The 14724-nt window shown below is 51.9% G+C and overlaps 2 protein-coding genes across 4 annotated transcripts in view; one reads left to right on the top strand and one right to left on the bottom strand.

The window, feature by feature from the left end:
- The first annotated feature begins 241 nt into the window (after positions 1–241).
- On the top strand, positions 242–12791 carry PCDH12 (protocadherin 12). Of its 2 annotated transcripts, XM_069772375.1 has the most exons (5): positions 248–4497; positions 5062–5407; positions 5886–5980; positions 7246–7397; positions 11940–12791. In XM_069772375.1, the coding sequence occupies exons 1-5, from the start codon at positions 2510–2512 to the stop codon at positions 12302–12304; spliced, it is 2946 nt and encodes a 981-aa protein (XP_069628476.1). In that variant the 5' UTR covers positions 248–2509; the 3' UTR covers positions 12305–12791. The 2 variants fall into 2 exon arrangements, with proteins under 2 accessions (XP_069628475.1, XP_069628476.1); XM_069772374.1 differs by having other exon boundaries at positions 242–5407.
- DELE1 (DAP3 binding cell death enhancer 1) overlaps positions 9860–14724 on the bottom strand; it is a 22606-nt gene continuing 17741 nt past the window's right edge. Inside the window, exons 12-13 of one of the 2 annotated variants that reach the window (XR_011322408.1) lie at positions 11912–12316; positions 9860–10175 (exon numbers count right to left, since the gene is read on the bottom strand). The gene's annotated coding sequence lies outside the window, so the exon portion shown is untranslated. Of the gene's footprint in view, positions 12317–14724 lie in introns of both variants that reach the window. The other variant, XM_069772376.1, reaches the window with a different exon arrangement.

Raw genomic sequence — 14724 nt, 5'->3', positions numbered from 1 at the left:
CAGCTCAGCAATGCTTTTGCAGTGTCCTGCAGCCATCTTCCCTGCAAACTGCTAATGCCCTGATGGCTTGGGGTCACAGGTCTAGTCTGTAGGGATTTATTCCTGAAGTATTATAATAATTAATGCATTAGCTCCTCTGGCTCCTTTTCTCCTGGGCAGTCCAGATCTGTCACAGTGCTGGTGTTTGTACAGCCAGACTGGGGACAGCACAGCTGGGGGGTGGTATGGGGGACAGTGCTCAGGACTGTCACATCAGCCTTTCCCTGTGGTGACTGAGCAAACTGGTGCTCAAAATCCCATCCGCCTCCCTGCCTTTGGGGAGAAAAAGGAGCAGTTTTGGGCTGCAGCAGCCTAAAGAGGCACCCTCCCTCTGGCTGGTGGGGCAGGGACCGCACCAAGCAGGGTCCAGCACATGTGGGTGCTGGTGTCGGGGGGAATAAACCTCCTGTTGCATCAGTGGTGGGTTAAACATGGGGCACTTGGTGAGGTTGGCTTGTTCTGCAGACAGCTTGGGAGGCAGCAGGGAGAAGGATATGTCTTACAGGGCTCTTTGGGGAACTTCCACAGTTCTCAGGCATATTTATTTCCTTTCCTTGGTGGTATTTCAGTGTGGTTCTTCTGTTCCTCTCCATCCCTGAAAAGGAAAGGCATAAAAAAAGTGAGATAGAAGGATGAGACTTCCCCCCAGAAGGAAGTAGCCTTCCAATCCCCTCACCCAAAAGCGGAGCATGGGCTGGGAGACATCCGCTTCTCCATCCGCAGCTCTGCGGGCAGCCAGTGAGTGGGAGAGCATCCCTCCTGGAGAGCCCACGGGCTGGCTTTGCTCAGCTGAGGAGGAAGCGAGAGCACAAAGCAGGGAAATGACTTGGCAAAGGTCACTTGGAGCTGGGGCCAAGCCCAGGAATAGCACCGGGTCTTCTGCCACCCCCTGCCACGGCCAAGCACCGGCCCTTCCTCCTGGTGTGCCGAGTGGTGGCACTAACCTCCCCGGCGTGAAACGGCTGGTCGGCACTGTTTTGCTGTTCATTGTGGCGTTAAAATTTACCATAACAGAAGACAAGCAATGAGAGCCAGGAACTGGGAGGGCAGGCAGGCCATGGGGAGCCTCAACTGGGAAAATCAGAGCTGTAAGGGGAGCAGGGAGGGATGGGAATAGGATGGAGGTATGGGGCTGGAAAGGCAGGAGGAGAGAGGCAATGCAGGAGGCTGCCTTATAGATGTGAGGGCCAAGATAAAGATGATGTGGCTGGTGGGACTCAAATTGCACCAGAAGGATGCTCTGCTCTCTGTAATGGCCAGGGAAATGTCTTCCCTGTCCTGCACCCCTGACCTTGAGACCCAAAGTACAGCCTAGCTTGGGGTAACTGGGCTCTGCAGGCAGCCAGCTGCCTGCTCCCCTGCCTGCTTAGGAGGAACATATGAAACAACTTTAGGCTGTGCTACCTCTGCGTGCACGTGTGTGTGCACAGCTGGCCAGTGAGTGGGTGGTATGGGTGTGCAGCATCATGGGGGTTGCTCGAGGGTGGGGGCTCTGGGTAAGATGCTGAAATAAGGCAAAAAGGGGTTTGGTGGTGCAAAGGCAGTGCTGGGTGAGGAGTGATGCTGAGGAAATCAAAGCAGAGCCAAGCTGGGGATAGAGCATATGCCAAGATGGGGGGAGCTGGCCAGGACAGACGGACGTAGGGTATGGGGAGAGGCCTGACAGGACACAGTTCGCATCTGCCAGAGCCTCCTTTCTTCCCTTATGCCCACCTGCTTGTGTTTGACATGGCAACTCTCCCAGTGATTCATTAGGTCATTTTGGTGTGTCCAGATGAAAATGTAGCAGTGACATAATCAAAAGCTGTATGTTGGAAAAGGTGACGTGGGCACATTGCCCTCAAAATCAACAGCAAAAGGCAGAGCAAGGAGCAGGGATTACATGCTGGATTTAGACAAAATGAAAATAAATCAAAGTCAGAAATCTAACGGCATAGGGAACAAGTCTGCTCTTGCGTTAACCCAAAGGAGTCCATCATCGCTGGTCATTGCAGACATCTTCCTGAAGCACGCGTGAGGCTTTGCAGATGGGTTAGGGACTGTCTGTGGGATTTGTGCCTTCTGCAAAATGCGTTTTGCAGGTGACAGCAAGCAGGGGTGATGGTCCCTGCAGGTTGGGAACCGAGGGCACTTCCACACCCCTCTCCCAGCTGGGAAGCGTGCTGCCCCACGAACCCCCACCCTGCCCAGGCATTGTACCAGGTCCTCCCTTTTCCTGTAGGTGGGGTTTCCATAGGAAACACGGCTGGTCCACCTCCTGTCCCAGCTGGCTGGACGCTGCTCCCCAGCTGAAGCTGCGGCGGTGGCGGTCGCCTCTGCTCCGGGCTGAACGTTTCAGCCCAGGGAGCAGCTGGCTCTCCTGGCTGTCCCCTGGTGATGGCGAGGCAGGGGACAACCGCTGGACTTACTCGCCATTTCTCCTCCTTTCCAACTGGTGGCTGGCGCCTATGGGACTTGGAGATGGGAGAGGATGCTGAGGGCTTGCGATCACCGTAAGGACCGTTTGGGTATGCGGCGGCAGGCGTGCCAGGGCAGCGGGGCGGTCGGCATAGCTAGCAGCATGCTGCTGCTGAGCCATTCCGCTCTCCATCTCCCAGCCTTGTGGTGGTACCTCTTCCTCTCCACCGATGCCCAGGAGGTGGCCACGTTCACAGTGCAGTACCAGGTGTTTGAAGAAGTGCCGCTGGGAACAGTGATAGGGACGCTGGCTGAGCACTTTGAGGGGGGTGAGAGTGGCGAAACAGCGGATACCTTCCAGCTGATGGAGACCCCCAGGAGGTTCCTGCTGCACGTGGGGAGCGAGGACGGGGTGCTCAGCACAGCTGGGCGGGTGGACAGGGAGCAGCTGTGCCGGCACAGTGATCCCTGCTGGGTCTCGTTCGAAGTGCTGGCTGCCCGAAACCTGGCTCTGATTCATGTGGAGGTTCAAGTGCTGGACGTCAATGACAATGCGCCACGGTTCCCCACGCCTGAGCTGGAGCTGGAGATGTCGGAGAGCGCATCCCTGCGGACGCGGATCCCACTGGACCGAGCCCTGGATGCCGATGCCGGCCCCAACGCCCACTGCTCCTACACTCTCTCCCCCAGTGAGCACTTTGCTCTGGAGGTCGTCTCTAGCTCTGATGGGACGAGGCACGCAGAGCTTGTTGTAGTTAAAGAAGTGGACCGGGAGCTGCACTCCTCCTTTGACCTTGTGCTGACGGCCGCTGATCATGGGGAGCCCCCCAAATCAGGTACTGCTTTAATTAAAGTAATTGTCCTCGACTCCAATGATAACAGCCCCATCTTTGCAGAGAGCTCTTTGACAGTTGAGGTTCGGGAGGATGCTCTGCCCGGGACTCTCCTTGTGATGGTCACAGCTACTGACCCAGACCAGGGTCCCAATGGGGAGATCGAGTACAGCCTGAGCAAGCATGCGTCCCCAGAGGTGCTGAGCGCTTTTGGCATCGATGCCCGCACAGGCAGCATCATCCTGAAGCACCCGCTGGACTATGAGGAAACCCACACCTATGAGCTGGATGTGCAAGCCCGGGACCTGGGTGCCAACCCCATCCCAGCACACTGCAAGATCCTGGTCAAAGTCCTGGATGTCAACGACAACGCTCCCGATGTCCACGTCACCTGGGCTGCGCGGGCACCCGTGCTCTCTGAAGCCCTCCCCAAAGACAGCTTTGTGGCTCTGGTGACGGCCAGTGACCCTGATTCAGGAAGCAACGGGCAAGTGCATTGCTCCCTCACTCAAGGGTACGAGCACTTCAGGCTGAAGAGGACCAACAGCCACAGCTACGTGCTGATGACCAACGCCACGCTGGACAGGGAGCTGCGTGCCGAGTACAACCTGACGTTGGTGGTGCAGGACCAGGGTGAGCTCTCCTTGGCCGTGCTGAAGCACCTCACTATCTGCATCAGCGACGTCAACGACAATGCGCCCTCCTTCGAGAAGGCCACCTACGAGGTCACCGTTGCCGAGAACGGTGAAGCACCTGCCTTCTTGCTCACCGTCCGTGCCACCGACCCCGACCTGGGTTTCAACGGGAAAATCACCTACAGTATCCTGGAGTCCTCTGCTTTGGGTGTGGTCTCAGTCGACCCCACCACTGGGGATGTTTTTGCCCTCCAAGCTTTTGATTATGAGCAGGTGAGGAGCCTGGAGTTCCTGGTGACCGCGGAGGACGGTGGTCACCCGAAGCTGGCATCCAACGTTTCCGTCAGGCTGGCTGTGCTTGACCGGAATGACAACGCGCCCATCATCACCACGCCGGCACTGGTAGGAGGTGCCGCCACGCTCTCTGTCCTGGTCAATGAGGAGACAGGGTGCTTCTGGGTGGCCCCTGGGAACGGGAGCACCCAAGGGACTGCAGCAGTGACCAACGCAACACTTGTGTCATGTGCCGGCGCTCCCTTCCTCTTCACCATCGCGGCCAGAGATGTGGACTCCGGCATCAACGGGGCTCTCCGGTATGATCTGGTGGGTGGGGACGATGCTGGGCTCTTCATCCTGGACCCTTTCTTGGGGCAGGTCTTCCTCAACGCCAGCAACGCCAGCAGCCTCACTGGCAGTGAGCGGGAGCTGGTGGTCCGGGTGAGCGATGAGGGGGACATCCCCCTGCACACCCTGGCCCGGGTCCGCTTAGTTTTCCGGCATCACGGGGCATTCTCCAAAATCTCAGCCCAAGATCCCAGGTGGCTGAGCCCGTCAGTGGTGGTCATTATCTGCCTGGCCGCTCTCCTGGGTGGGTGCCTTCTCTTTTTGGCTTTAACCCTGTCTTTGCGTAAGAAGGAGAAGAAGGACAGCATGGCCTACAACTGCAGGGAGGCAGAGGATGCCCGCAGGCAGCAGCAGCTCAAGAAGCCGCACAGGCAGATCCAAAAGACGGACATCCATCTTGTCCCACTGCTCCGGGGCCGGCCGCGGGAGGCTGAGGCCCCTCATCCCTTCCAGGAGGATCTGCCCGGCACAGCCGCCCCTGTGCTGGGGGGGTCCCCACAGGCTCCCCTCCACCTCACCCCCACTCTCTACAGGACCCTGAGAAATCAGTCGACCCCAAAAGACTCAGATGAGCAGCAGGGGACCTTCAACCTGCCCATCCTGCAGCGCCGTCCCTGCCAGCCCCACAGACCAAAAAATTCGGCGAAAGAGGCTGTGAGCCCCTTGGACACACCATCGCACTGCAAGAGCTTGGTGAAGACACCACAGGGACCTGTGGGAGAGCCCCCGCTGCCACCCAACCAGCCTGTGTGTACTGGGGGACCTGGGCAGCCCCAGGCCCACCAGCACATCCTCAGGAGCCTGGTCCGGCTGTCGCTGGTGGCACTGGCAGAGCAGAGCCCCACCGGGGAGTTTGCGATGGAGTCACCCCCAGTGCAGGTAGGAGCTGCCCCACGCGTTGCTGGAGGTGTGGACCCCCCCCAAATCCTTCCTTGACCAGGTCTTGCACACCCTGGCATGGTGGGAATGTTTCTTCTCCCAGCTCTGGGCAAGAGGTGCCCCAGCAGTAGAGGCTGGGTGGGTTGAATGGCCACCCCACCGCAGGCAGGGTCTCCCCACACCCACCAGGACACCCTGGGAGCTGGGGTGGAGGATGGCCGTCACAGGGAGAAGGGGACAACCCCGCACTTGCCTCCCCAGAGGAGTGCGTGGGCAGGGAACGGCAGGCAGAGATGGCGCGGGGGCCAGGTGTGCTGCCCGGCCGCTTGTTTTTCCCCCTGCGTGGGGATGCTGAACCATCTGCAGGAGGAGGAAACACTATAAAAAGGCCGGGGAGGATGGTTCGGAGGGGACGTCCTGGCAGGAAGCAGCTTGAGTGGCGATCGCTGAGGCTCAACAGGCTTTTCCTGCCTTACAGCAAATCTCCCAGCTGCTCTCCCTGCTGCACCAGGGCCAGTTCCAGCCCAAAACAAACCACAGGGGAAACAAGTACACGGCCAAGAACGGCAGCAGGTAAGGCTGGCTCTCAGCCCTCCCCTTCCTCACACCCCGTTCCCCTGTGTCTCTGCTGCTTCTGCTTCAGCCCCACTGGCCCCAGGAGCCTCCAAGGGCAGGAGACCCCAGGGCAGCAGACACACAAGGCAAAACCTCATCCCTGGTTTTGCTGACCAGAGATGGGGAGGTAGGTCCTCCCTTCAAGAGATGGCTGTGCTCCTCTGGTCCTGGCTCCCCGTTGGTATCCAGTGCCCTCCTAGGGCTGCTCTTTGCCTCCCTCCTGGGGCACCTTTAGCAGCTCCTTCCACACTCATCTGAGCTCCTCCATGGCCACGAACCATCTGCTCGTCCTTGCCAGGGGAACAGCGATGTGTTCAATTGCAGTGGAAAGGTGCGCTCATGAGCACAGAAGGTCCCAGCTTCAGAGGCGGCACCACAAGGATGAATTTTCCCATGGCTCTGGGTCCTTTCTTAGAGATGTGGTTGCCTGTTGACATGAGTTCAGAGCATCTGTCCCCAGGCCAGGAGGCTAGCGAGGGAGACACTGCTAGCAGGAATGGGAAGGACTGAGATATCCCAGCTGTGCACTGCAGATGTTCCCAGAGATTAATTTTATGGTGTTCCCATTAAGCTATGCTGTTGACATCTCTGAGTGAATGCTCCTGAGGATGCCAGGGCTTCATCGCTGCCTCAGCATGTCCCCCCTGTCCCCACCTGCCCAGGCCATGGGCAGACACAGCTTTCTCCACCTTTCTCATCATCACCTCGATCTGCTGAGGATGGAGAGGGAGGGAGAGCTGCTCTGGGGCTGCTGGGGCAGGGCTGGGCTGTGATGCTCCTTACCCTGTCCTGCAGGTGGGCAGCTCCTCTGAATACACAGGGAAGAGCCACCAACTCCCTGTTTGCTCAGGAACTCCCTGCAGAACGATAAAACCCCTCTCAGGCAAGAAATGTGGAGCAGCCCCATGTGTAGCCCAGCACCCAGCCAGGGCCCAGTTTTCAGAGGGGCCGTGGCACTCCTGATCCCAGTGCTTTTGTCCATGTGTTTGTTTTGGGGTTTTTTTTGTTTGTTTTTTAAAAAAAACATGACCCCAAAACTCATTAATTGGTGGGGGCTGAAATGATTGTGCCTTTGGTACTGTGAATGATGCACTGAGAGGATGCCCACAGCCCACCTCTGGGTCATTTTATGGGGGGTAAAGACAGCCGCCTTCAAAGTAATTGGTGGGGCAGGGTTGTGCTGAGGGTTGAAGTGTGACTTGAGTGTTTTGGCCCCCTCGCAGGGCTGCAGGGCTGGATGCCGACTGCCTGAGCACGAAGGACAGCGGGCACGGCGAGAGTGAGGCAGAGGACCGTGATTCGGAGAGTGGGTTTGAGCTCTCCGTGCAGCAGCTGGTGGGAGAGGAGCTAGAGACCCTCCTGGAGCCACAGGCAGGTGAGGTGGCCTTGCTATTGCGAGCATGCTGGGGCTGGTGGGGGGCTTCAGCAGTGGGATCTCCTCAAATAACACACTAACTCCACTCAGAAGATAAAACTGGCTGGCCTGCAGCAAGCCAGGGGACATCTCATCTCCTAGAGTGGCTCTGACAGTTGCAGATGCTTGGGACAGCATGTATGGACCATCCTATGTTTTTGGTACCAGGCAGTTTACAGCAAAGGGACTTGCTGAGCTTCATGTTGGATTTTTTTCATGTGTTTAATCACACATGGTAGATATTTCCTCCTATGGATGTATCTGCTGTTGTTTAGCTGATTTGTGAGGTTGACCTCTGTTGTTGCGTAGGGGTGAAGCCCTATACACCGTGGGAGCTGCTTCTAACGCTGACCTGAGCCCCTTCATTTCATGGTCTCCTAGTCCATGCAGAATCAGAAAGGTGAAGAGCTGTCCTTGCCAAGCCCCTCAAGATGTTATATACCCTTTGAGCCCCATAAGGGTCCTATATCCTACCAGGCTGAACTAGTCCAGTCTCATCTCCTGTGACCAACCTGTTACTAATTTTAGCATATATTTATTGAGATGTGGTGACCAGAATTGTGTGCAGTGTTAAGGATACATCTATACTGGTGGTATAAGGAGGTCTTCTGGCTTGTTCTTCATTCCTGCTCAAGCTCCATGCTGAGCTCTGTTACCAAACTGTTCATGGTGACTCCCAAATCCCTCCTCTGCGTGGTGGGAGTGTCATCAATACATGACGTGTTGTTCCCCATGACAATTATCCAACAGTTGGTGACACAGAAATCCACCAGCTCCTTTTTGCTCACAGCACCCAATATTATTAGGTCCTTCAGCAACCCTCTGCTTTTATGTTGTTGGGTGTTTTAGTGGAGTCAATACCAACACCATCCACTTCTCCATGTCATTTATCACAATGTTGATCGGTTACTCTGGGACTCCACTAATGACCTCCCTTTGTGGGGAAGATTATTTATTCCTACCCTCACTTCCCAACTTTTAACACGTATTAGTCCCTAACAGAACCTGGCTGTTAATTCAGGGACAGCTCAAGTCCCCTCTGAGCCTGGCTGGTGCTCTTCTGCAAGCTCAGGTGTCCTCTGTCAACAAGGACTCTTCATCCACCTCTTCCAAAGATGCCAACAAATTTGCAAAATGCAGTTCCCCACCTTGCAAATGGCACATTGGTTCTTGTCTGAATAAGCAGGTACTCAGCTATCTGCTGAGTCTTGCATATAATGATTTCTATGAATCTGCCTGCACTAGATTTACCTTCATGTGCTTAAAAACTCATGTCACAATTTCTACCTTCCCTTCTTCTGATACCATATTCATTTGAAGCAGTAGTTAATGAACAGCAGCTAATAAACCAAGCAATTTCATATCTGAGTTCCTCCAGCACTCCGGGGTGAATACCATCTGGGCCTGACATTTTCTACATGTTCCTTTTATTGATTTGTTCTAAAAATCTCTTCTACTGGCATTTCATTTGAAAGAGTTGGGCTGACTCATGTCCTGTAGCAGAAATTTCATTGTGGAGCCTCTGCACTCCTCCACAGCAAGAGGGACTCACTGAGGTTTGCTGCTGTGGTCATTTAATTCCAGATCTGGGCATTTTCTGTGCTCTTGCTTAGACGGAGAACCATGCTGCTTCTTTCCACTTGCCTTCCTGCCCTTTTATTCTAGTAAGGAGCAAATGAAGGAAAGGCTGAGTGAAACGAGAGCTACAAGATTCCTCAGATTTAAAGGTTCTGCAGCCAAGAGCAGGGAGCAAACAGGCTGCCCAGGTCCATCCTGTGGCTGTAGTGCCATGCACGAACCCCAGTAAAGGGAATGATGGACCTGCTCAGGTCTGCCCAGATCTAGTCCTGCCCAGACAGGTAGCATCCTAGAAAATTTGTGCTATGGCAAGGCATATCCCTCAAGTGCCATCTCCCATGCTTCTTGGATGTGATAGAAAAAAACGCTTTTTGCCAAATTACTGGAATTTCCCAGTGAACACCAGTAGCGCATGCTGAGGCTATGCCAGCGTGGCTTCCTGCCCGAGCAGTAGTGCTGGACATGACAAAAGAGGCTGCCCTATTTCAGTGGTGAAAAACAACCTTAACCATGAGCCCAGAGCTTCCCAAAAAGGCAACAGAACGCAGACGACGGAGCTGCTGGACTCCTTCCTCCTCTCCCAAACACAGAGAAGTGGACTTGCATCCTGAGAGAGGGAGGAAGGAAGCCTTGCTTGTGCTCAGGAGTATCATAACAGCTGGCTGAGGCTGTCTGGGCCTTTGTGCTATTCGCAGCGGGGGGGAAACTACAAGAGTAATCTGTCCCAGCCAGCTATCTGGTTGTTTATGCTGTAAGCACTGAGCTGTGGGCTGAACTCTCAGCACTCAGCACTGTCTATTAACACCTATCCCCCACCAGCAAAACGGAGTGCTTGCAGCAGCAGATGAGAGAGATAACTTTATTGATTATAAAAACAACCCCTGCTCCCGAAACACCATTAAAATAAGGTAGTAAAGAGTTATCGGTCGAATTAAACATACCTAATTATAAGGTTTCATGGTCACAGGACCATCAGCCCACTGAGTCTTGGCGCTCCCTGTAGCGAGCAAACTACTGTTGTGCTGTGCTCCACCGCTGAAGCATCAAAATATTCAGGGAATGCAGTGGTTTCTTGCAGACTGAGGAGCAGAGAACTGTGGATGCTTTAGAGCAAAAACCCGGGACTTCAGCACGCTTGGGAGATATCTTAAGTAACAGTCACTGCGAGTGAAAGAAAATATTGAGACTGCAGAAAGAAATCCTGAAGTTAAGCAACACAAAAGAATTTTGAGGCTTCTGCTGAAACAAAAATCTAAGAAATGATGCATCTGCCCTTCTCTCCTTACCAGGTTTGAATGTCAGCCCTCACCCCCATCCCACCCAAGGACACAGCTGTTTTTCAGAGAAAAAGGACTAATTACATAGTTGGCTGAGGAAGGAGACTTGTCTGAGTGACTGACTAGCCACTGACTGAGGGCCATGTGTCCCAGGCTGTGGCAGGGTATTGATTATCTTCTGGAAGCAGCATAAGTGCATTAGAATGGGGACCCTCCTTTCAGAGGTCACTTTGTAAGTCAGAGCCACGTAATTATTATAATGACATCAGCTCTTGCCCTTTGATTGGGACTATTGTGTTTTGTTACCAGACACCAGTTATTTGTTTTACTGCTCCCTGACTCAAAGTGTTTCACAAACCACGCGGTGACTTTGAACCTCCAGTGCTTCTAGGTTACGCTTTGGAAATGAAGCAATGAGGGGCTGGAAGGCAGCGTCTGTGCACCACATCACGGAGTCTTGTTTACCAACTGCAAAGCTCTACCTTAAAAAACAAGAACCGCTGTTTCCTGCCATCTGATGAGGAAGCTATTCCAGGCTCACCCTGCGATGGGGTCCTTCCTTTAATTTCCAGTATATGTTTATTCACAGACAGTTATAATCACTTCTTCTTTTGCCAACACTATTTTAAGCATAAAGATTTCCTTTGTCAGTGCTTATCTCATCAAAATAATGACAGGTTGCAGTCAGATCCCCGGTGAGCATTTGCCTCCTTAGGCTAAGCAACCCCTATCTCTTGAGGTCTCCACCATGTAAGCCTGGCCTCACTCCTGTTTTCATCTCAATAGTTTTCTCTGCACTTCTGTCACTTCAGATCCCCTTTCCTACAGCTGGATAATCAGATTTGTATGTAACACTCCTAATCAGGTCTCGCCAGACCTAGTAACAATACCACAGATATGTCTTCATGCCAACAGGGAATACCTTGACCAACACATTGTATGATTTCATTTACCCATTTTAGGGCAGAATCACATTACTGGAACACTAATGAGCCTGCAGCCAACACCCACACCAGGCTCCCACTGCTCCTCATCTGTTTCCAGTTGATGAACAACTACTATATAGCTCAATTTTTTGTTACTACCCTTCAACCATCCAGCTGTGCATTTTATAATCCAGCATTTCATTCTACTTCTGTTATTGTTTGCACAATAACTCATTTCTTTTCGGTCTCAATATGCCTGCTTAGCAGCAAATTCCCACCCTAGAGTGACCCTTAAGGGAAGTCCTCTAGAGACCTTTCTGTCCGATAGTTGCCCCTTGAAAGCTTTCCATTGTCATCTCCCCCTCAGCCAGTCCTAAACCCTCACTTTTCTTTGGCTTTGCAAACAATTTAGTGAAGTGCCACTTGAGGCTGCAACAAATGAGAAAGCAAAGTGATCCTAATGGTTATCATATTAAAAAAAAAAAAGCCAGTAGTTTTAAACCAGTTCTAATTTGTTTGTTTTTTTTTTTTTTTTAAACTGCCAGTTTGAATGATGCTGCTGGTAGCTTATCTCTAGACCTGTTTACAATCAGTCCTCTCACAGCTGATTTCAGGAAGTCTCCTAATTTCTCAGTATTTTTTTTTCTTTCTTTTCCCTCTTCTCTCCAGTGGTCTCCTCTACTCCATGTCTCACCAACAGTTCTTGTTTTCACTCCCTCCAGAGCTGGCCCTCAAGAGGCTGACGGCTGCTGACCCAGCGTGGGTGGCTCGGCTCTCCTTGCCACTCACTAGTAGTTACAAGGACAACGTCTTCTCCCCTGACTCTCCACATTCACCTCAGGATGAGGACGCTGCAAGGCAGGAGCAACCAAGGACCTTTGAGACCTTTGGCAAAGGTGCTGGGGCTGACTCGAATGCTGCTGGGACAAGACTGGCTAGCACTTTCCTTTCAGAAATGAGCACCCTCTTTGAAATGATTTTGTCCCAGAAAGTCCAAGTCCACAATGAAACAGGCTCAGGGCTTCTGCGGCAGCTGTCGGCACGTGGGAAGAGCCTTGGACTGGAAGACGGTGCTCCTGTTCTGTAGGCAGCTTGGCGGCTGTGATAAGGAGATAAGAGTCAGACAGAGCTGCTTTTTGCATGTGGGGGGCACATGTGTGCTTTAACAGGGTCATTGTATCATCCATGTCTAGACTGATCACTACAGGCATATTTCTTCCTTTGCCTAACCCCATCAAATTTCTCCACGACTGATTTCACCTTGTTTAGTTCCCTTCTACCTGCCTGTTCTTGCCTTCCTAGCTTTCCTCCTCTTCCACCCTCATCTTTCACTTTACCATCACGCTCAAGTCACACAACAGCAGGAGGGCCCTTTCCTCCCAGGGCAGGCCGATTGATGTGGTGGGGGTGGTTAGATTTATCACAAGCACAACACAGTCAGCTACATCACTGTGATCATAGACTGTGTACCATGGACGACAAAATACCGCAGTTGTGGACTTCGCAACGTGCTGCAGAATTGGGGTCCAGGATCTTGGTTCTTATTTAAATAAAACTGTTTTTTTCTAACACTACCATCTCTGGAACAAGGTGCAGTATAGCTGACATGTATCTGCAGAAAACCTGAAATGGCAATTCAGAAAGGGGAGATCTGCCTGTTGTCTCCCACTGATTCTTTCAGCTTTTGTGGTTCTACCACTCTGAACTTGGCATTTTATAAACCACCCCAAAATCAACACTGGCATCTCTCCTATGGCCGCACTAGGTGCCTGCAATTTCTTTCTCCATGCTTTCTTTTAAGGCTGTTGTATTTTGGAGCGTTGTCCTTGCCTAGAAGCAGACAACAGATGGCTGGAGTCTGCCAATGGTAACCTGGGAAAAGGGAAGCGTTAAAATACCGTTTTGAAATATTCAGCTTCAACCATATTATGGGTTTTCACTTTGATCTGTATGTATGTGAGCTATAAGACAGTTTTAGCATAATAGCATGTGTAGGAAAACCAAGATACAGATATTAGTTAACAAAGGAAGAAGCACACAGGTGTTGTTAACTATGGGGATTTGCACTCACAGAGAATGGAAAGATAACAGTGGCATAAGCATCTGGAGGGCAGCTGTAGGCTTACGCAGCCGTGCATGGATGGCAGGTAAGCGCTTCTGGATCATGCACACACGGGAGTCTCTTCTGTACCATAGTTTGTGCCTTCCAACTATGATACAAAACACCAGAACAAATTTAGGGCATGCTGGCCAAGTGGCTGTACAGGTGAGAAGAGAGTCAAGCTGTGGGAATGAGGGTAAGCCATCATCTCTGCTGCTAGCAATGCACAACATCATTGCTTGCTGAATGACTACAGAAGTGAGGCTGAGAAGAGACTGCCAGCCTCCCCCCGTCACAGTGCAGGGCCAGCAGTGCTTTATACACACTGCTTGCTTTCCTTCACCACCTTTACACTAGAAATACTGCACTGACTTCTCCACAGATACCATAGTTTACAACACAGGTTTCTCCAAAGCTAATTTGCTCATGGCGGGGCTGTTGCATCAGGTGTCTTTGGGTGATACCTTTGGCTTTCATTTTACTGTTAAGTTGAAAAAGAACAGACAGCATGACCCAGCAGGCATGATCCTGGAGCATCTCAAGAGTGTCCTACCTGTGTTCCTTTTCCATGCACGTAGAGGTGACAGTGCCCTGCTTTTAGTGTGTACACACACAAGCCACAGCAGCAGACAATCATACAGATAATTTAAAGCAGAGTAAATGAGAAAGCTGTCCCTTTCTGTTGCTCTTGGGACCAAATGACAAAAGCAACAAAGTTAACATTTCCCCAGGCAGACTTTTTTAATATCCAAAATATCCACTGTTGTATTTAGAGTCTCCAAAGTGCTTTACAAACGACCCCATCTCTGACAATAAACTACACTGATGGGTTTGCCCCAGCCTGCTTATACTGCCACGCTGATAATAGAAGTATCTTGCTGTTTTGTTTCACAAACAAAACAGGCTCTTGCACCAAAACAATGACAATGAGCCAAATTCTAACTGAGATGCAGCTGTGCAAACCATGAGGGAGGCATATCTGTGACTGAGAGGAGATGCAGCCCTACAGAATTCCTCTGCATCTTGGGAACACGCACAGAGGACAAACACACGGCACAACCTCACATCTTCCTCTGGAAAGTTACTTTGATGTGCCTGTCAAAGGACAATCTTTACACAAAAACACATTACAATAAGCAGATGAAAAAGGAGACAAATGCCTCTCTCTTCGTTCAATTTCCTGATTCTGCAAACTGCTTTCAACCCCCCCAACCCTTATCCCCGTCCTGTCCTGACCAATGCGTAAGCATGCTGTGGATTATTACAGAATAGGAAATCCACCCGAGGAATTTCCTGCTAATTGTATCCTGTTTGATAAAGGAAATGGTCTAAGAAAGTTTGGTCTGAGCAGAAAGAGAGACCAGACTAGAAGAACAATCAATCAGATGTGTTGAGCTCTGGCTGTG

This window comes from Haliaeetus albicilla, chromosome 27 (genome assembly GCF_947461875.1).
Source record: "Haliaeetus albicilla chromosome 27, bHalAlb1.1, whole genome shotgun sequence".
Classification (NCBI taxonomy): Eukaryota; Metazoa; Chordata; class Aves; order Accipitriformes; family Accipitridae; genus Haliaeetus; species Haliaeetus albicilla.
The sequence above is the reverse complement of the archived record's forward strand: the minus strand, read 5'-3'. Positions and strand labels throughout refer to the sequence as shown.